The sequence below is a fragment of the Heteronotia binoei genome, chromosome 18, assembly GCF_032191835.1.
Source record: "Heteronotia binoei isolate CCM8104 ecotype False Entrance Well chromosome 18, APGP_CSIRO_Hbin_v1, whole genome shotgun sequence".
Lineage (NCBI taxonomy): Eukaryota > Metazoa > Chordata > Lepidosauria > Squamata > Gekkonidae > Heteronotia > Heteronotia binoei.
In genome coordinates, this window is record NC_083240.1 from 48352350 (window position 1) to 48375649 (window position 23300).

The 23300-nt window shown below is 43.1% G+C and overlaps 1 protein-coding gene across 2 annotated transcripts in view; it reads left to right on the plus strand.

Annotated features, from left to right (window-relative positions):
- Positions 1-23300, plus strand: part of NLK (nemo like kinase) — a 278351-nt gene that overhangs the window by 150363 nt on the left and 104688 nt on the right. For both annotated transcript variants that reach the window (XM_060258771.1, XM_060258770.1), the window contains exon 4: positions 22639-22745. In XM_060258771.1, the coding sequence (XP_060114754.1) occupies positions 22639-22745 (107 nt within the window). The remainder of the gene's footprint in view (positions 1-22638; positions 22746-23300) is intronic.

Consider the following 23300-nt stretch of genomic DNA (forward strand, 5'->3'; position numbering starts at 1 on the left):
GGCAGATGGGAGCACCTTCTTTGGGGCTCACAGAATTGGAACCCCTAGTCCATTTTTTTTTTTTTTGAAACTTGGAGAGTTTTTTGAGGAGATGCTACACTGAACATTTGGTGCCTCTACAAAAAAAAAAAAAGACACCCCCCCCATACCCATGGATTGATTCTCCCATATGCCCTATGGGGACTAATCTCCATCTAGATCTATCTATCTCTATATATGACAGCAAGTGTCCTGACTGACTCATCAACAGCCAGCCCAACTCCTGGACTTGGAGACATGAAACTCGAGGGGTGCGTTCCTTCCATGATATAAGCACACACTCTGAAGAGATTTTTGGAAATTCGACCCCTAAGGTGGTGAAAAGGGGTAAAATGTGTTTTCACATAGGGGTAAAGCTGTGCTGTGTGCTTGACAGGCTGCTGGCTGTTTGCACACACCTCTGCAGAGCTCTGTGTTCTGAGGTGAAAATCAGTTAACAGAGACTACAGAGAGTTGAACGGTGTCCTGACTGACTGACCATCGCCCAGGCCAAACTCCTGGTCCTGGAAAAGCCAGTCCTGGCATGGAAGGTGGTTTGGCAGGAGGCTAGAAGACAACACTGAGCCTGCTAGAGAGATATGTAGGCTCAGTAAGAGGGCTGACGCTGCTGCCAGATTCCTCCATACAGTTCCCCCCTCCTCTCTCCATCTCCATGAAACAGCAGCTGGGCAATCCCTGTCCAGTGCCCCAAGGTCTCAAAAGTTATGGCTAAGATGCTGCCTATTGTCTGCCTTTGGGTGCAGATAAGAGGATCATGCCTTAGCACATCTTCTCTGGTATGAATATATTATGTTTTAAATAGTATTTCCTATCCCAACTCCTGCCATACCATTGTATCAGTGGCATGTCCCCTTCCTGGCTAGTCCCTTCATTCCTGAACACATCTCTTCCAGGTGTTTGTCTTACATCTGCATCTCTTCCTTTTTAGTCCCGGCCAAGGGTGGCCAAACTGTGGCTTGGGAGCCACATGTGGCTCTTTCACACATATTGTGTCACTCTCAAAGCCCCTACTGGCCCATCGGCCAGCTTGAAGACATTTCTCTTTGCCAAGCCAAGCCAGCCAGTGGCTTGGAGAATGTATTTAAAGTTGCTTTCTTTCCACCTCTCCCTCCTTCCTCCATTCTAGGCATGCGCACTGTATGCCTGCTCCCCAGAGCGGGAGAGGAGCCCTCCAAAAACACGCTTCGCTGCTTTTGGAGTTCTCCGAGGTTGGCTTCGAGCAAAGGGCACGAACCCTAATCCCAAGTGTGTAGACTGCACAAGAACCACGAAGAAGATAAACAGGTTGCTTACCTGTAACTCATGATCTTGGAGTGGTCACCTGTGCAGTCACACACGACCCGCCCAGCTTTTCCCACTGCTGGCACTTCCTTCTCCTTGCCTTCTCCTTTTTCTTCCTTCCTTGCAGCTGTCAAGCATCTTACGTTCATGACTTGCAGCTCTCAAACATCTGTGTGGCTCTTACATTAAGCAGTTTGACCACCCTAGCTTACTAAGGAAGACATTAACTTCCCAGTTTTAATGAATAATAAGATTTGAGGGGTGGAGCATGTAGAGGGTGAGGTTTGAGGAGGGCTGAGATCTCAGACATAGATTCAGTGCCATAGCCTCCACCCTCCAAACCAGCCACTTCCTCCTGGGGAACCATTGTTGCCACTCTACAGGAGGGCTGGAGATCTCTCAGAATTACAACTGCTCTCCAGAACATTGATACTGCTGCTGGGAAGGAGATTTGAGGGGTGCAGAGCATGTAGAGCAGTGGTCCCTAACTTTTCTTGTCCCATGGACCGGCCCCAGGTCTGGCCTGTCTACAGCGGCCCCAGGGCCAGCAGTATGGGTGTACCATATTTACTCCCTTCCCCCCCCCTCGCTCCCCCGCGGCACTTCCTCCTCCCCGCATATTTAGCTTTCAAAAAGGGGCTGGGGGTGCAGCGCGGAGGTCTGCCCCTAGCAGGAGAACCCTCTAGCGCTGGCTGCCCCCCCCCCCCCGTGACGCCTCCTCCCTCCATTTATACGAATTAAAGCTCGGGGAAGGTGGCGGTGAAGCGCTCCGGGCTCTTTAAAGGCCGCCCCCTCCCCCGCCCCCCTCCCCCTGTCGATGGAAAAACCTGGGAAGGAAGTGGAAACGAGGCAAAAGACAGCGCAGCTTTTTCAGCCGGTTGCTCGCACGGCTACCGCGGTTTTTCCATCAATCATCTGATTGACGGGGACGGGGGAGAGGTCGGCCTTTAAAGAGCCACGGAGCACTTCACCACCGCCTTCCCTGGGCTTTCACTTGTATGAACGAAGGAAAGAGGAGGCACTGTGGGGTCAAGTGGGCGGTGAGGCTGCGTGTCGCTGCTGGGGGTGCAGGGCAGTTGGGCTGTGCAGCCCAGTTGCCAACATGACACGGACCGGTACCGGTCCTCAGCCAGGGGGTTGGGGACCCCTGATGTAGAGGGTGGGGTTTGAGGAGGGGTGAGACCTCAGAGAGATGCAGTGCCATAGACTTCACCCTCCAGACCAGTCACTTCCTCCAAGGGAACCATTGTTGCCACTGTCCAGGGTTAGGATGGAGATCACTCAGAATTACAGCTGCTCTCCAAATGGCAGAAATCAGTTCCCCTGGAGAAAATGGCTGCTTTACAGGGTGGACTCTGTGTCATTATAACCTGCTGGAGTTGCTTCCTTCCTAGCCCTAACCCTATCTCACAGGGTTGTTGTGCAGCTCAAAAAGGGGAAAGGAGAATGATGTAAGCTGCTTTGGTCCTCACTGCAGAGGAAATGGGTTTAAAATGACAGACTGCCCTTGGACTGAAAGGAACCCCCAAAGTGGAATCATGGCTGGATAGTGGGGGTAGTGGGAAGGAGAGGGTGGGGGTTGAGGAGGGATGGAACCTCAAACACGTACAATGCGGATACGCCACTGTCCAAACCAGCCATTTTCTTCTGGGGAACCATTGCTGTCAATCTCCAGGTGAGATTGACAGTGCACCCTTGGGCCGGCGCTGATGGCATTATGAAATCGTTCTAAATCCTGTTCCTGAGGAAAACTTTATTGAAACCGGAAGTGGAATACCCATCTGGGGAGCTTCCCTGAGTGCCTGTATTTAGCCAACTGGATCTTTGAAGGCTTCCCAAACTAGGAAGCTCTTGTCAGGCTGCATCTGTAAGGGATGGGGGGCAAGGAAGCACAGGAAGCAAGCTGCATTCCTGCCTGTCACTGTGGAGATGGCAGAAAGTAGTATGAGATCCATTTAAGTGACTTGGAATGTGCATAGGAATTGAGTTTCGGTAGCAAGGGAGGAGATGAAGGAAGTGACAGTGAGGTGGATAATTTAATGCCAGCCCATAATGATGCAGCAAAGCATGAATGGAAGAAACATGAGCATAGCTTGGCTTTTGGCAGAGGATCTTAACCATCCTATACAGTTGCTTAAGTGCAAGTTATTTATATTGGCAACAGTTTTTTCATAACCAAAATTAATATGTACAACCAGCCAAGCACTACAAAGGGCTTCTGGGCAGAATTCCAGCTGGCTTGAAATCCCAGCTCCCTAATACTTGCGCTTTGATGTGCACTCTAGATCTGTGCTGCATCTCAACTCATAGCCAAGATATGGTGGCCTGTTACCCATATAAAAAGAACATCATTTTTCAGCCTGTTGCAATTGTAGCTTGTTGATGTGGTTGAGGCCTATCTGAGAATCTGTGTCTAGATGCAGGTGGGCAGCCATGTTGGTCTGAAGCGACAGAACAAAATAGGAGTCCAGGAGCACCTTGAAGACCAACAAGGTTTTATTCAGAATGGAAGCTTTTGTGTGCAGGCACACTTCGATGAGGAATGAGGTACAGTGAGCAGAGCTACATATAGCTGTTGGGCAGTGGTTTCGAATGCAAAGTGGTACAAAGTTAAAATCCAATGGCAGAAATAGCGGAATTAACACATTGAGAAAGCCTTTGATCTGGGTAGCATTAATGTGGGAAACCAATACAACAGTAACATGTCAGAATGTCTGTTAATCTATTGCCAGTAAGCCTGGGCCAAAATGAGGATATTTCTTTCTCAGAAGTTTTTCCTGTCCAAGTGCTCCTGTCTGGACTGAGCAACAGTTATGCTTCTGCCATTGCTTATGGATGAGCCTGGTAAATTAATCCAAGAGTTGCAGGGGAGCTGAGCACCACACCTGATGGAAATTGACCAGAGAGTTTACATTGCAAATGCAAGAGGTCTGGGCGTTCCGCTATGGAAACCAAATTTCTCCTCTAGTGAAAATAAGTTATTACTTATAAGGATATTGCTTCATGGTGAAACCAGCTGTTGAACAAAATTCCGAAACCAGCTCACATTGATCACTGGTCAGCTGACGCCTACTGAATCGTGGTTCTCTTATAGTAAAAGACTGAGATTGCTTTTGTATAGCTACAAGGGAAGACAAAGAGAAAAACTTTTTTGAGAGCAGTTTGATATTGTACTTACATGAGTGTATGTGATGTGCAAGATATCAATTCTGTGTTGAATTACTGTTGATGTTATTAATATTAATGTACTTACTTGATGTATGGTTACTAATTCACAGAATCAGCATTGATGTCAGATGATGATCTAGTCTATGCTTAAAAACTTCCAAGGAAGGAGAGACCCACCTCCCTAGGAAGCCTGTTCCGCTGAGGAACCACTCTCGCTGTCAGAAAGCTCTTAATGTTTAGCTGGAAACATTTTTGATTTAATTTCAACTCGTGGGTTCTGGTCTGACCTCCTGGGGCAACAGAAAACAACACACCATCCTCTATGTATTTTATTATTATTATTAATTTTAATAATATAATACTATTAATATAATCTAATTTACTCACAGTGTAATTATAATTTAATTACAATATTACTATAATTTAATTTACAATTAATATGATTTATTTACAAAGGAGGAAAGCATTCATATAGCACTGTCGTTTGCCAACAATTCACATGATCTGGACACTGTACTTCTATTGATACCCAAAATGCATGTTGCCTTTTTAGTCACTGCATCATACTGCTGACTCATGTTCCGTATATGATCCACTAAGACCCTTAGATCCAGACAGTATTCTTCTGTTGATACAGACCAAAATTGCATTTGCCTTTTTAGCTGCTGCATCACACTGCTGACTCATGTTCAGTGAATGGTCCACTAATATTCCTAGATCCTTTTCGCACATACTATTGCCAAGACAAGTCTCTCCCATCCTATAATGATGCATTCAATTTTTTCTACTTAAATATAGAACTTTACATTTATCCTGGTTAAAATTCATTTTATTTGTTTTAACCCAGTTTTCCAGCCTGTTGAGATCAAAACAATTCCCAGGACAGATCTTTGAGGCACTTCATTTGTCACTTCCCTCCAAGAAGATGAGGAACTGTTAACAAACACTCTTTGGTTGTGATCTGTCAACCAGTTACAGATCCACCTAACAGAAACAGGATCCAAACCACATTTTACCAACTTGTCAACAAGAATAGTATGTGGAACCTTATCAAAAGCTTTACTGAAATCAAAATAAATGATGTCTACAACATTCCCCTGATCCAGCAAGGTGCTTAATTGTCAAGACACGGAGAACCAGTCTTTGAAATTTGAATTGTAATTAGTATTGTGAGGTTTTGTATTTATTATGCATTTGAAATAATCACAATTAATAGTATTTTCGCAAAGTGATAATCAGATCTTTATTGTGAATTTTGTTCATTATTATTCCACATTGATATTGTTTTTTAAGTGATCACAGCAGTTTAGAAAAGGGATCATCAAGTGAGACTTGCTTTTTGCTCTGGTTTTTCGGTGGCCTTGTTAAATTATCTAGAGACAATCATGGAGTAGTTGCTGTTTGAGCTAATGGCACCTCTGAGCCCTTGCTGAAAGCTTTAAAAAATGCACAGCTGACCTGGAGCTGTGCAGGTGTCATTCTGGGCCCTCATTTAGTTTAAGCTGCTTTAGTTGACATGGCAACTAGTTGAGACAGCTGGGAGACATTCTGCTCAGGATTGAGGTTGAAGAGGATTTAGGTGGTGGAGCCAAATGGCATTATACAGAGTGTTTATTGCAGGTTGCATTCTGGAAGTGTATGATAGAGAGGCAGACAAACAAAAATTGGGTAGGGAAAAAACCTTGGTGTAAAAGATGCAAGAATGCTAATAGTGTGCTCTCAGTCAGACCTACCTGACAGCTTAGTTGTGAGGATAAAATGAGGAAAGGGAGATCTGTATATACCAGCCTGAGCTCCTTCGAGGAAGGGGGAGATAAAGGTACAGTATGATAGCTCTACAAAATGCTTTGACATTTCTATATTAGGGCATCATTACCAAGGAATGCAGCACCTGAGGTCTTGGAGAAATGTTACATGTTTTGCATTGTGCTGCTTGCTTTTGCCACCTTACACCGGCTAGAACTCTTTGATGCAGTAGATGCAAATCAACCTCTGAAACAACAGGTGGTTCAGATTGCATTTGAGGATGGATTTTCAATTTTACTTGCAGGGTAACCTTGAGCTGGTCACTCTCAACCTAATATTCTTCCAAGGTTTGCAAGGATATGATTGAGTGCAAAAGGAGTCATCTCTGCTGGGCTCTTGGGAGAGAGTGGGGGGAAATACAAATAAGGCAAAGCTCTAAGATACCATATAAGGCTTTTTTTGTTTAAAATATTTCTGTGCTTCAAAAAAATAAAATTGCCTGCAGCTGTTTCCAGCCTAAAACAATACACTTTTAAAAACAATGACTCAGCAAAAACAGCAACATTTCACACTTTAATTAATAGAACTTGTACATTTTGCATAGCCTTGGGGATCACTATATTTGGGGCACAGGTTCCATTTACCCTGCTGTGTACAAGCAGGGGGTCCAAGAAGTCTGTGTGGATATGATCAACACCAGGGCTTTTTTTCTGAAAAACTCTCAAGAGTGTAATGAAGGAGAAACACATGGGTGCCACTCATGAACTTTTAAACATTTTTTGAGAATTTTGTTTCTACAAAGAACTCCGTTCTGCCGCATTCCCCCAGGAAAAAAGCCCTGATCTGCACCAACTTCAACTCCATCACCTTGTTCTCAGAAGGCTCAAAGCAGCATTGCATAGTATGTTTTTGCCCTTGCACTTCCTCCAAGCTCAGGGGAATGTATATAGTTCTCTCCCTGCTTCCACTTTATCCTCACAACAACCCTGTGAGGTATGTTGGGCAAAGGCACAGTAACTGCCCCAAGGTCATCCAGTGAGTTTCATGGCCAGTGAGGATTTGAAAGAGAGCTTCCTGCTATGTAGCGGCACACAGGGTCTTCCTCTCCTGCTCCGCTCCCTGTGAGTTAAGCTTAGGAGAGACAGATTTATCGGCCTAAATCAATGCAGTAAGCTTCAGGACGGTTGAGGGTTTTCACTAGAGTCTCTCTCTCCTATCACAGCATTAGGGATGGGTGCAAACCAAATTATGAACCAGGTTTCATTGCAAATCGCCATGGGTTTTGCCACTGGTCATTTGATTCATGGCTATCTCCAGAGTCGTGCCACCTCTGCATGCTTCTCTGAATGAAGGGGAGACATTTAAAAATGCCCTCTTTTGCCTCTCTTGGTGGCACTCCTCCACAGATGAAATGTGCTGTCGCTAAGATGTGACTCGGGGAGACTTTAAATATTCCCCCCTCATGGGCCCCACAAACCTGAACTGATTTGGGAATGGAAAAGTTCATGGAGGTTCGTGAGCCATGGTTTGTGAGACTCCACAAACCTCCATTTTCCTGGTTCGTGCCCATCCCTATTCAGCATACTAGCCTGGTGATACCCCGTGGCAAATCACCTGTGGTTCTTGAACATGCCTCTGGTTGCTCTGCTAGGCATTGTTCCCTAATATGGTACCTGCCCCTTGTTTCTGAAAGTGGGCAAGACACTTGTTTTGTGGGGCCTGAGGTTGGCAGATGATTCCACCTTGAAAACCAATGCTAGAGGGACAGAGGACGGGTAAAGCTGCAGTTACTGAGGTGTGGGCCACATGCTAGGCGGTTTCAATGACGAGTCAAGTTTGATACAAAACTACGTTTATTGATAGACCGATACTTTCAGTGTAACAGATTCTTGAAAGTGATGCTAAAGATACATTGATACAATACTTTTAAGGCATACTTCAAAAGGATTCCAAAAGGTGGGGGCGAGGGATGCATTCTCACACATAAACTATCATAAATGTCTACATTCTCATAGCGTTATCAGGACTTCGTCCTTGCTTTCCCCAGATGTGCCACACTCCCTAACAGGAATGTATGGGAAGGTACTGATTACTCTTTCTCAAGTTAGTTTTGTTTCTCTCTACTTCTAATTTGCAAGCAATAAAGTAAGAAGGGGGAGGGGGAAAGAATAACAGAGTTAACAGACCTTGGTCCTCCATGATATATCACAGGCCAGCTTTATGGGGGACCCTAAAACAATCAATTACCAATGGAATTCTACCATGCTTGACATACTGCCCCCCTTAACATCAATGTCGGGGTTTTTGAGGGAATGCATTATAAAACTTGTTTACCAAATCAGGAGCTGAGACATTTTGTTCTGCTACCCATTCATTTTGGCTGGTAGGGAAATGTTTCCACTTAATCAGATAATACAACACTCCATGTTTCACTTTAGCATCTAAAATTTCTTCTACTTCATGATGACTCTGATTTCTAATCTGGATAGGTTCTGGAGATGGCGGTCGAGGGTGCCAAGGAGTACCACCCGGGTCTTTTCACAAAAGACTACAATGAAAGACAGGGTGTATTTTACTAAACATCTTGGGTAACTCCAGTTCTACTGTCACTTTATTTATTACCCTTTTGATTTTGAATGGACCCATAAATCTATAAGCCAGCTTCTTTGAAGGCTGATTCAGCGGAAGGTTTTTTGTTGACACAAACACAGAATCACCCACTTTGAAATCCCACATGGGATTTATATTGTTTTTTATAAGCTTCCTTGGCCAATTCTAGATTCTCTTGGATCCCCTTCCAGCTGCCCTCCAATTTGCCCCACCATTGCTCGAAAGAGGTGGGGTCCTGGGCCCGCTCTTTTCCTCCCGGCAACAATGGGACAGGCTTGCCTTCATATCCATTTACAATCTGAAACGGGGAAGCTTTGGTTGAGCTATGCACACTGTTGTTGTAACCATATTAGGCAAATAGCAAGAGGTCCACCCAATTAGATTGTTGGTGGTTCACATAACACTGTAAATATTGTTCTAAAAGCTCATTCACCTGTTCCGTTTGTCCGTCCGTCTGTGGATGGTAGGCTGAGCTCAACTCCTGTTCTATACCCATCAATTTGCAAAACTCCCACCAGAAGTTGGCAACGAACTGTGGGCCTCTGTCACTAATGATCTTATCGGGGAATGAGTGGAGTTTCACAATATGATGGAAAAACAAATAAGCTAGCCTCTTAGCGGATGGCAATTGTGCACAAGGAATGAAGTGTGCCTGTTTGGAAAAGGTGTCCACTACTACCAGAATTACGGTCTTCCCTTGCAAGAGTGGTAGTTTGGCTATGAAATCCATTGACACTACAGACCAAGGACGTGTGGCTGTTTCTAGAGGCTTCAACAACCCAGGGGGCTTTCCCCCTCTTCTCTTAGCGATTAAGCAAATAGGGCAAGAAGCCATGAACTCAGAAACATCATTTTTCATAGATGGCCACCAGAACTGCCTGTTAATTAGGTGCAGTGTCTTCACATACCCAAACATATGAACATATGAAGCTGCCTTATACTGAATCAGACCTTTGGTCCATCAAAGTAAGTATTGCCTTCTCAGACTGGCAGCAGCTCTCCAGGGTCTCAAGCGGAGGTTTTTCACACCTATTTGCCTGGACCCTTTTTTTGGAGATGCCAGGGATTGAACCTGGGACCTTCTGCTTCCCAAGCAGATGCTCTACCACTGAGCCACCATCCCTCCCCGAAGTGCCCGGCCAACTTGTTTGAATGGCAAAATTGCAGGACCTCTGAGCAGAGGCTGTTAGGGACGTAGAATTTGCCATCTTTATACCAGAACCCATCCTCTCCCTTTTGTACTTCACCCGGTCAGTCTCCCCCTTCCTTTTCGGTCTCAGTGGCTAGTCGTTCCCCCTCCCCCCCCCCACTTCTCCATCTGCAGATTCTGCCTTGATTTGGACTGTGTGGTTACCATGGTGGCTACTTGAGAGGGGGAGATCAGGGAGTCCACTACCTCCTCTTTCTGGCTATTGTGCTGAGGGAGGCGCGAAAGGGCATCTGCCAAGAAATTTTTTGTCCCCAGGATGTGCTTAAGTACAAAATCAAATTTAGAGGAAACCCCCCCACCACCTAATTTGCTTTTCAGTGATTTTACGGCAGCCGGTGAGCACCTCCAAATTTTTGTGATCGGTCCAAATTTCAAATGGCAGTTTGGCGCCTTCCAGCCAGGACCTGCATGTTTTTAAAGCATGGGTCACAGCAAAAGCCTCTTTATCCCACAGCGACCAATTTCTCTGCTCCTGGGAAAATTTCTTAGAAATATAGGCACATGGTTTCAGCCTCCCCTCCTCGTCCCTTTGCATGAGGATGGCTCCGACAGCAACGTCGGAAGCGTCACATTGCACAATGAAAGGCTTTAATTCATTGGGGTGCCTAAGACCGGCTCGCTTGTGAACAGCCTTTTGAGCTTCTTGACATTTCGGCGTCCAATTTAGCTTTGCTCCCGGTTTTGGGGAGTCTGGACCCTTTCCCTTTGTCTTCAATAACTCAGTGAGGGGCAACATTATTTGAGCGAACCCCAGTATGAAGGTACAGTAAAAATTTGCGAACCTGAGGAACGATTGGAGCTGTCTACATGTCCTCGGGGAAGCCCAATCTAGTACCGCTTGAACCTTACTCGGGTCCATAGCTAATCGCTGCCTGGATACCCTGAAACCCAAATAGTCGAGTTTGGTTTTGTGGAACTCACATTTGGACAACTTAGTGTACAACTTATGCTTTAGCAGTGTGCTGAGGACTTCCCTCACTAGCTTCACATGCGATTGGAGGTCTTGAGAATAGATAATTATGTCATCCAAGTACACCACCACCCCCTTAAACAAATATTCTCTCAGCACTTAATTGATAAAGTTCATAAACACTCCCGGCGCTCCTTGTAACCCAAATGGCATCACTAGGTACTCAAATTGTCCCATTGGTGTATTGAACGCTGTTTTCCACTCGTCCCCCTCTTTGATGCGCACCCTGAAGTACGCATCCCTCAAGTCCAGCTTAGTAAAGATCTTCCCCTCTGAGTAAGTCCTTCATGAGGGGTATTGGATATGCATTAGAAGTGGAAATCCCATTGATCCTGTGAAAATTAATACAAAGTCTAAGTGAGCCATCCTTCTTTTTCCCAAAGAGGACGGGGGCTACATCGGGGGCCGTGGCGGGTCATATAAAGCCTCTCTTCAGGTTCTTATCTAGGAACTTCCTCAGTTCCACTTTTTTAGCCCACCCCATTGAGTACAGCTTTGCCTTAGGCAGGGTTTGCCCCGGGATCAGTTCGATGGCACAGTCCGTGTCCCTATGGGGCGGGAGTTCATTGGCTCCCTGTTCACTGAACACCCCCCCCCTTAAGTCTCGATATGCCTTTGGGATCGTCTGGACTTCCTCCATTGTCAGGCAAACCTTTTCATTTCAGGGCGGCGGATTGGGGCCCCACTTCTTATTCCAATGATGGGGTTGGCACCTCGTATCATTGAACTTTATTGCCTGGTCCCCCCAGCGAATGTCTGGCTCGTGCTTTGCCAGCCATCCCACTCCCAAAACTACATCGTAAGAGGAGGATGGGGCTATTACAAAAGCCTCCCAGTCCCAGTGGTCTTTAATGCCCACCGGTACTAATTGAGTCTCTAACATGCATGGCTCCCCCCTCATCACTGACCCATCCATTTGCTCGAACTGGATGGCATGTGTTTACTACGTTTACTATGCGTAAACTACGTTTATTGATAGACCGATACTTTCAGTGTAACAGATTCTTGTTCTTCAATTCATCCACATATAGTTGATACACCTATACTAACCAAGACTCGTTTTTTAATTCTGAATCTTATTTTGTATCACCCGTAAATTATCATTCAGTTCCCCCTATTTCATTTTATTCTAATGCCGTCGTGGGAAGCCCCAACGCGTCCACCACTTTAGGGGTGATTATGTCCCTTGTGAACTCTGAGTCAATCAAGGCATTCACCTGTATGAACCTCTTGAGTCTGCTGTTTAACAAAATTACTAGTACAAAATATAGCGACCACGTTACTCTCACCCTGAGTGGTGCCGGTTCATCGGCAACCTGCTGATTGGCACCATTTAAAGCAGGTTGTCCTCGTTTCCCGCTGGCTCGTCCTCCCAGGACATCTCACTCAGCTCATCAATGACGATGTCTTCCTTGTCAGGCACCAAGCTCGCGGCCGCGCTGCTCTTCGCCGCATCCTTAGGGCGGCTGGTCTGCTTCTTTGGAGTTGGAGTGCTTGTCTTGGTGGTGGTTAACGTTGGCCTAGGGGGGTTAGGGCAGCCACTGGCCAAGTGGTTCGGGTCCCCGCAACAGAAACACTTGCGGATTGCCGAGGACTTCCCTGCTCCCCCCCACCACCTGTGTCTTCTTCACCTCCGTCTTCACCCCTGGCTTCTGGTCACGGCCTGTCTTGCTGCTCTGCTGCATGGCCACTCTCTTCATGTTGGTCTCTACCTCTCCCACCAGCTGTATCCACCCCACCAGAGTGGTTGGCCTCGCTTCCTGCAGGGCTCGATCCAGGACACTAGCATTCCGTCCCCGGTTGAAATGCTCGATCATCATCAGCTCACTCCACCCCCTAACTTTAGTCGCGTTGGTGCGGAACTCGGCCGCATACTCACGGATCGACTTAGAGCCTTGTTTTGTGCGGCCGAGTTCTGCACCAACATCTGGGGAAAGCAAGGATGGAGTCCTGATAACACCATGAGAATGTAGACATTTATTATAGTTTATGTGTGAGAGCGTATCCTTCGCCCCCACCTTTTGAAATCCTTTTGAAGTATGCCTTAAAAGTATTGTATCAATGTATCTTTAGCATCTCTCTCAAAATGTCAAGCATGCGGTTTCAATGACGAGTCAAGTTTGATACAAAACTGCGTTTATTGATAGACCGATACTTTCAGTGTAAAAGATTCTTGTTCTTCAATTCATCCACATATAGTTGATACACCTATACTAACCAAGACTCATTTTTTAATTCTGAATCTTATTTTGTATCACCTGTAAATTATCATGCAGTTCCCCCTATTTCATTTTATCCTAATCACCTTAATAACAATATCATATCATTCTAGATTAAACTTTCTTCCAATAACTATCTGTTATCACATTTTTCCCCTTCTGTTTGCCTTCTAAGAAATCAGCTTTACCTAGATGAAAAAAGAGAGAGAGAAAGAAAATCAAAGGGCTGCCTCTCATTCTGGAGCCAGGAGAACTCAGCAGGCTGAGAAAAGGACCCTCCCTCCTGTGGGAGAGGCTGTTGTGGGGAGGCTCCCCCCCCCTTAATGCCCAGAGTTACAACCCAAACTTAATATATATATTTCCAACTATCTGTTTTGCATTAAAACTCAAAAACATTGCTAATATTGCTTAATAACCTTATACTAATAATTAATATTACATGGAAGACCTTTCTGTTTAATATTACACAACAAACTTTCATCTTTACCAGCATTTTAATCTTTAAATTGCACCCTAAATTATTAACAGGCATTCAAAACTATCTGTTTTTTCCCCACTACCTTCTATAATTTTGCACATGCTGCTAACAATATCTGCACAGGTAATTCATCAAAAACCGTATATGTTTTGCCTTCCAGATGCACCATAATGTGCCCTATAGGTAGCCAGTGAAATTTACCACCGAAATTTAATTTGACAGGTTTTAAGCTGACTGCTACCCCTTGTTCAGGTGTGAGTGGCTAGTATGATCATTCCCCCCACTCTGCATGGAGTGAAAAGGGCTGGAGCTCTAACCTGGCTTTCTGCATCCACAGAATGAGAACAGCATGTGGGGAGGGGGAGTTGGTTTGACCTGACCAGAGAAGGCATTGGAAATGAGGAAAGAAATGGGAATGGAGAAATCATCAGGAGAAATTACACTTAAGTGGATTTCTGTATCATAACTTATGCCTCCGAATAGAAGATGCTTTACAAAGTCATACTCTTAAAGACAGATCCAGTTCTTCAGTAATAACTCATATTTTATTAGTTTTTATACAAACCATTTTTAACATATAGATGTAAAACAATAAGAATATGTGGTTATCCCATTATGATACACTTTCGCCATAACAATTACAAAAAAGAAACCCAATTGAATCTATATACAGTACACAATCAAGACACTTAGATGATATTGAAGATATAGTAGAGGGTTTTTCATTTATATAAGTAAAGAAATCAAACCACTTTTATACAAATGAATTGACTATCAAAGAATTCTCAACCTGCACTATTTTTGCTGAAATTTTATCTTATATCACTAGGTCCTAAACCTTACAAAACCATTGCCTTACTGTATGAATCTTATTCATTTTCCTTATCTTCCCTGCCAAAAACAATAAAGAGATTAATTCTAATTTTAATTTAGAGCAAGGTTTATCTGGTCAAAAATTTAATAAAACAATTTCTGGTTTATACAGTATTACAGATCCCACAATCTCTTCATTAATTTCCATTATTGGTTTCTAATATTTAGTGATTTTAGGGCACTCCCTCCAACAGTGTATGAAGGCAACCATTTGTTCACATTCTTTCCAACAGTCCGAATTAACAAGCATTTTACTACAAAACAATCTTTGCAGAGTAAAATACCAATGTGAACAAGGTTTAAAATATTGCATTCTTATATAAGTAGATCTAGACTTTAAAAAAAAAGATTGCCTAATAATTTTAAAACTGTCTGACAGTTCAGTTTCAGTCTTTATGCCACTGTTTTTGTTGATCGTTTTTTTGCGTCCAAGATTTTTGGTTTAAGAGCTGATATATAATTGAAATTGCTCCTTGAGTATTTGGTGTTTCCTATTTCAATGAAGATTCAAATGCATCAGGACTCCTATTAGCACAAGTGACTGGGATAACATTGTATAAAATTTGATGCAGTTGGTAATACTTCATCCAGGGAATATGAATTTTATATTTTGATTCTAATTGAGTGAAGGTACTTGGCTCACTGTTGGTGGTAATGTCTAGCAATCTAAAACATTTGTTCTCTCCAAATTTTAAAGTCATACAATAATTCACCTGGGGGGAACCATGTCTGTCTCAGAAAAGACATAAGAGGAGAGGTGGGATGGCAGACTAAAATAGATCCATATTTGTTCCACAGTTCAAGAGTATGTTCTCAATACGGATTATGAGGAATGGATTTTGGTCTCAGATTTCTCATTCCATATGACTTAATGGGGTAATACTTTTGGTAAGGAGACTTTTTCAGTGGTTAGCCATGTTTTATTACAGTTTGGAAGAGCATATAAAATAATGTTTTTAGCTCAGATGTGAGGTAATACTTTTCTAAGATAGGAACTCCTAAACTTCCTAGTTCTGCAGGTTTTGATATCAAGTAAAATGAAAGATGAGGTTTTTTATTATTCCACAAAAAATTATTTAGATGGGCTTTCCATTTTTGTAAGTCTTTCTTAACTAAAGAAAATTTGAAAAAGACATAAAAATTTAGATAATATAAATTTCATATCAGTTTTCATAGAATCATAGACATGATATATAGGTGGATAAGAAGTTGGACTTAGTTTGTCTTTCCCTGCTTTATGAATATCACTTTAGAATCCTGCCAGGTTTGGGCTAATTTTCCTATATATGTTATATGGTTACAAGTGTTCAATAAAGATTCCATAAAATTTGATTTAATTTTTTTATAAAATTATCCTGGAAAGCCATCCCTCCCTTTGTTATGGGTTTTAATTTTTTTTTTGACAGACTACTTAATTCTGTCAAAGTGATGGGTTTATCCATATCTGAATATTGGAAAAGAAATTTATCAAATTTTATTGATTTCAGGTACTCAGTAATCAAGTTTACATTAGGATTGAGTTATATACTTTTAAAATAATATTCATAAAAGGTCCCAGTGATTTCTTTTGAATTTGTTAAAATTTGACCATTTGCTGATTTAATTGTATGAATCAGTTAATCTGTTTTCATTTGTGTTACTCTATATTTCAATAATTTAAATGACTTGGGAGTTTTTGTGACATTTTTGGCACAAGTACAAAAGTTTTTTCTGAATAGTAGAAGTCTCTAATAAATCAATTTTTTCTTTCCTGATTTTATATTTTTTTTACCCTAATATAGAGATTTTTGTTTTTTCTAATAGTGTTTTTTGTTTTTGTTTTTTGCAGGCTGAAGCTATGGAGATTAGTTTATCTCTCATAACTGTTTTGAAAGCATCCCAAACACATTTCTGGAAGACACTGCAATTAAAAACAAAATATTCATCAATGTGTTTGGCTATTTCTTCACAAATATTTTTATTTAATAATAAGTTTAAGTTTATTTCAATTTATATCCCGCTCTTCCCACCGAAGTGTAATAAGTCGTTCAGAGACCCTCTGGGTGCTTTGTTATCTGAATTCTGAATAAAAAGATTTCCTGTAACCCAATTGTGGTTTGAAATATTTCTGGAACCTATATTGGCTGTTGTAATATTATTCATTAGAGCTTTTGAAGTTAAAAGAAAGTCTGTCCTTGTATAGATTCCATGCAGTTGCAAAAAGTAAGTGAATTATCTGGTCCCCAAGTTTAAGACTGGTCATACATCTGTTAAATTATTAAGTTCCAAAATGTTTTGTAAAGCAGTAGGTTGTGATCTAGATCTTTTCCTAGATCTAATCGTATGTGTTTGAGTCAATAATAAAATTGAGGACTCCTCCTATAATGACTTCACCCTGCTGTAAGTCACTCAATTCTTTCAGAGGTGGTTTTTATAAATTCAAGATGGCCATTGTTAGGGACATAGAAAGAGGCTAGGGTTACAGTCATTCCATTCAAACCTCCCTTTGCAAAGATGTATCTGCCCAAGGGATCTGATTTTGTTGTTTGACATGTAAAAGGTGTATTTATTGAAATTAATAAGGGTTTGCGTCACCTGAAATGTCTGAGAAAACCAGGTTGTTTTCAATAATTATGGGACTTTTTTTCTTTTGGTGAGTTTCATACAAATACAATATATTAGTTCTTTCTTTAACTACCAAGTCTGTAACACGTCTACATGTTATCGGATTTTTAAGGCCTCTACAATTCCAAGTAAAAATTTTGTACTGTTGGGACATTATGGTAGATCTCTGGGCTCTATTAGAATTACAAATTGAACAAGTGAAAGTGAGAACCAAACTCAAAACTAAAACAAGTTAAACCAATGGAAACGTATATCTAAAAAAACCAACAAAACCTGTGCTAATACCCCTTTAAGTGGTTAGTTTCAAAAAATGCCCTATAATCAAGAAGATCTAGGGAGATATTATCCTGTACTTACTAATAAGAAACCTTCCTAATGCTTGGGGGAATTTTATCAATAATATCACACTCAAGTTCAAAATGAAGATACTCTTCCTCCCTTCCTCTTTCAAGCTCTAAGCAGACTATAATGCACATAAATTATTTGAGAAAATTGCATCAAAAACCAAACAAATTGAATTTAACCTTTTTAACTTCCAAGACAACTAATAAGAAGCTCAGTATCAAAACCTATCAAAATTTTTGTAAGGTATAAAACAACCAAGTTTATAACTTCCAGATTTACACAAGTGCAGTTTAATACCTCACTCCTGGGCAACCCAATCCAGAGAACTACTGTGTAGCTGCACTCGAGTGCAGAACTGGCGTCGGTGGCCACAGTCGGCTTCCAAAGGGGAGACGTTACGCCATGCTTGGAGGGGGAGAGTGGCCTGATGAGTGAGAGAGAACCTGTTGCCATGGTGATTCCGCCCAGGCGCATACCATTGGCCCGCTGCCGAGGCGGGGGTGGGAGAGGCACAGGCTTGCGTGCGACCATGGGATTGGCCAGCCCATTGCACGTGACCAGGTGAGGGGGCAGAAAGCCCGCACCTGAGAGAGGCTGTCAACCCCCTCATTCTTGCTGTCAGAGACTCTGCAGGTGGGCAGAGGCATGCACGGACAAGCAGGAAGTGCCAATGCAGGAGTTCGCTGTCCTAGACAGTGGCTGGAATGTGTGTCCAGGAGCGACCAGACCAAGTCCAAAAGACATCCCCTGGAGCCCCCTCCCCCAGTGTTGCCCTGCCGCCACCCCCTGCTATGTGCAAGGAGCACCTCCCCTGGGGGTCGCAGAACTCAGAGTGCAAGCCACTAGGCATGCATCCACTTCAGCATGCCACCCTTAGTGCCTTGCGCACAACAGCCCTGTGGGGTTGGGTAGCCTGTCAGCCCGGGCAGGCTGAGGGGCGGCACCCCCCTCTGCTGTCCAGCTGTTTGTGTTACGTAGTTTTGTGGCAAAGATCTTCACATGTTTTCTTTTATCTAGTGCCTCTGGTGTTAGATCAAGAGGTATCAAGACTTTCTGTCCCTTGTAAAAAAAGGAACCTTTTAAGCCGGCTCCTCTAAGGATTTTGTCCCTTGTTCTTGGGTATCTAAATTGTGCCAACATGTCCCTTGCTCTTCCCTTTCATGCTGTAGCCAAAGGACCCAGCCAGATTACTTTTGCCACTGAAGGGGCCACTGTCTTCAGGCTGAAGGATTTTGGCTAGCCATGTAGAAATAAGCCATGTAGAGCCAGTTTGGTGTAGAGGTTAAGTGCACAGACTCTTTATCAAAAAACCTAGACCTGGCATTGCAAGCTGTGGCAGGTTGGCTCAGGCTGAGTAGACTGAAGTTGCATCCAGCGAAGACAGAGGTCCTTTGCCTGAGTCACGGTGGTCTGGGCAGGGAACTGCACTGGCTGCCAATAGTGTACCGGATTCATTTCAAGGTGCTGGTTATTACCTTTAAAGCCCTACATGGCTAAGGACCTGCCTACCTTAGGGACCGTCTCTCCCCATATATTCCCCAGAGGGTACTGCGATCTGGTTCTCAAAATCTATTGGCAATCCCCGGGCCAAAGGAGGCCAAACTGAAAGCTACAAGAGAAAGGGCCTTCTTGATTTCAGCCCCCCACTGGTGGAACCAACTGCCAGAAGAGGTACGGGCCTTGTGGAGCCTTGCCCAGTTCCGCAGGGCCTGCAAGTCTGCTCTTTTCCAACTGGCTTTTACCTAATAATTTCACAGCAATCAATTTTACTGTTGAAGGAATACCGTCGCCATGGAAAAACTGTATGATGTATAACATCAGGTTTTTAGCACCAATCTAATCTTAGAAGGTTTTTAATTACAAAAATGATTAATTTTATAGTAGTATGATTTATAATATGTATGTACTTATAATATGTATTGTTTTAATTGTTGAAGTGTCTGTGTTGCGATCTGCCCTGAGCCTGCTTCGGTGGGGAGGGCGGGATACAAATTAAATATTATTATTATCATTATTATTATTATTATTATTATTATTATTATTATTATTATTATTATTATTATTATTATTATCTGAGAGAACCAGGTTTTATTCCCCACTCCTCCGCTTGCAGCTGCTGGAATGGCCTTGAGTCAGCCATAGCTTTCACAGGAGTTGTCCTTGAAAGGGCAGTTTCTGCGAGAGCTCTCTCAGCCCCACATACCTCACAGGGTGTCTGTTGTGGGAGAGGAAGGTAAAAGAGTTTGTGAGCCGCTCTGAGACTCTGAGATTCAGAGTGAAGGGGGTGGGGTATAAATCCAATATCATCGTCGTCTAAAGATTGCCAAGTCTGTATGGTCTTTTGCTTCTTTCCCTATCCAAATTTGAGGTAGAGGGAATTACCACTGGTTCTCTAATGCAAGGACTCAGAGATTCAGAACAGATTCTTTCACCCTGATTTTTTTTTTCATTTCTTCCTGCAGGGAGAGATTCAATTTGGCTGCCTGTTCAACCATTTTAGGTCTTCTAATTCCTTTGTAACTTCAGTAAATTTAGCTTTTATAGGCACCGTATCTTCGTCAATAGAGTCCTTAAAATATTTATGAATATCCTGCATAGTAGATTTAAATCCCTCCAACAAAGTGGGGCATTTTCATCTTCTGGTTGATTTTTGTCAGGGTTTTTTGTTCTGGGTGCCATTTTGGAATTGGAATGATCAGGCTGGCCTGTTTGTTGAGTGGGGAGACACGGGGCCCAGCCTGGCAAAGCAAGGTGTGATGCAGAAGGAAGCAAGAGAGGGCGAGAAGGAAGCAGATGACAGCTGGTTGCTTGGGGACCTGATTAGGAGCCCTCTGGGGGCCTGATTTGGCCCCCAGGTCCCATGTTTGACACCCCTGACTTAAATGCTAGTAGTTCTTTTGCCTAACAAAGTAGAATTTTTGCTAACACCATGCATTTGTAATTTCGGCCATTAAAAATAGTATGTTTTTAAAATTATCTTGATAAAGCAGGAGCTCCTTTTCAGGTGATTAAAAAAATTGTTTAATTAAATTGGCTAATGCTGCATCTTTAGTTAAGAGAATATCCAGAACAAGGTTTGAGGCTGCTCTGAATTCCCTAATGCTCTGGAGGTTTGAGTCCATAGAGTATAACTTCCCTCTGAATTTTTACCTCGCATGGATTTTTAAAAATGGTATTGTGGAATAAAGTGTGGTGGTAATTCAAAATGTATTTATTTAGCGTATTTATTTATTAGCAAATGTCCTAGCATTTTAAAAAGAAATATGAAAATGTGGATGACATGGACCCAAAGTAAGTTGTTTATACTTTTTAAAATGTTTTTTTTTTAAATTATTTCATTGTTAATAAGGAAACCAGAAAGTGGGAGGAATTAATAAAATATTTAAAAGTTCATGTTAAAAGTTTCAGAAAGTGCAAAAAGTGTATATTGTACCATGGCATAATAAGCAAAACCCAAATTTCTGAAGTGAGCTGTTTTATTCATATCCCACTACTCTTTTTCAGAAGAGAAACTTGATGCAGCTAACCCATCGAGGCACACATTGGTGAGTTGCTGTGTCCTGCCAAGTGACAGGCCAGTGATGTAAGCGATCTGAAAGTGAGGTCCCAGATGAGAGTCGGCTGGGCAGGCTGATGAGCAGACCTGTGCTGGGCTTCCCCTAAAACTCATTTCATTTATTGAATTTTTGGCTTTTTAAAAAAAATCAATTTGTTTCCCCAGAAAAATGGGTGAGTTTTCTCAAAGTCTCAGTGCCTTCTCAATGCCAGTGGGCTTAAGGGGCAGGGGGGGCGGAGCTACAACAGGATAAGAACAATAAAACCATTAGTTAAAACAATTCCAGTTAATCTAGTTAGAATCCCAATAACAAAACTCACAAGATGGCAAAATAACAATTTAACAGAAGCCCCCAAATGAGGCCTGTATGCATTTCCTGATGGATCAGAGTGTTGGGCAGGTGGGCATCAGCCACCACTGATAATATAGGGTGCCATAATACAGATAAAAAGAAGCAGGGTAGAGCAGGAGAGGCCAGTGAAAATGGACACCTGCTGCCTCAACAGAAGGCTGGCAGAACAACTCAATTTTACAAGCCCTGCAGAACTGTAATTAGTCCCACAGGACCCCTATTTTACTTCATTCCACCAGGCCGGGGCCAGAGCTGAAAAGGCCAAGTGGATGTCTCTGAGGATGGAGCATAAGTCTCTCCAGAGAACACATGGGGAGAAATGGTCCTGCAGACCTCAGAATTCCTGTCTGGCTTTGTAAGGAAGAAGAAAAAGAAGATATTGGATTTATATCCCGCCCTCCACTCCGAAGAGTCTCAGAGGGGCTCACAATCTCCTTTACCTTCCTCCCCCACAACAGACACCCTGTGAGGTAGATGAAGATATTGGATTTATATCCCGCCCTCCACTCCAAAGAGTCTCAGAGCGGCTCACAATCTCCTTTCCCTTCCTCCCCCACAACAGACACCCTGTGAGGTAGATGAAGATATTGGATTTATATCCTGCCCTCCACTCCAGAGAGTCTCAGAGGGGCTCACAATCTCCTTTACCTCCCCCCCCCCACAACAGACACCCTGTGAGGTAGATTAAGATATTGGATTTATATCTTGCCCTCCACTCCGAAGAGTCTCGCAGAGGCTCACAATCTCCTTTCCCTTCCTTCCCCACAACAGACACCCTGTGAGGTGGGTGGGGCTGGAGAGGGCTCTCACCGCAGCTGCCCTTTCAAGGACAACCTCTGCCAGAGCTATGGCTGACCCAAGGCCATGCCAGCAGGTGCAAGTGGAGGAGTGGGGAATCGAATCCGGTTCTCCCAGATAAGAGCCCGCTCACTTAACCACTACACCAAACTGGCTCTCCAGCACTCCAGGAGTGACTCAGCACTTGCGGGGGGGGGGGGGGCAGACAGGGGACCAGGATGCAAATGGAAATATCAGAACAACTGTTCGAGCTTCCAATAATTTGACAGTGTGCTCCACTTAAAAAAATTGAGAAGGGACCTTTTTTTTTTCATTGAGGAAGCTACACACAATCTGAAATGGTTTGCCGTGCTTCTCAGTCCTTGCTTTCCTTAACCATTGCAATGAAGATACGTTGTCACAGAGTTGATGCAAAGTGACCTCCATAAGATTATCGTCTCTCCTCAACCTCTCAGCTCGGATCATGTCAAAGTTTTTCTTTACCAGATTTTAAGAGGTAACTTCTATGTTGTGTTATGTCAAATATTGTTGTTTCTCTTCCTTGCCTCCTCACTGCCTGGCAGTTGAAACTTGAAAGCCTGTTTTCATCCTGTTAGCTATATAATATATATATATGTTGTTAGCCACCCTGAGCCTGCTCCAGCGGGGAGGGCGGATACAAATAAAATTTGTTGTTGTTGTTGTTGTATAATGCAACACTGCCCTCCAGTATTAACTATGGAGCCCAGTTGTGGTGCTGGCCGTGAAAGGGAAGTGGCAGTATGAACTTCTTGCTGTGGGAGGTAGGGCATATTATTAAGCCAAGGCAGAGTTTATAACGTGGAGGGTGCAGAGAGATCAAGACACCTGAGTACTTTGCGGGTTGGTTCTGGTACACATCATTAGTGTAGCAATGATTTTCTTCATGAATCTTTTTTTCAAAAAGTATAACAGCATTTAGTATTTAAATTTGATATTATACATTCTAATTTGAACTTCAATATGCAGGGGGTTTTGTCAGTGTCTTTTTAAAAAAAGCAAAAATCAGACCTTGATATTCAGAGACGAAAAA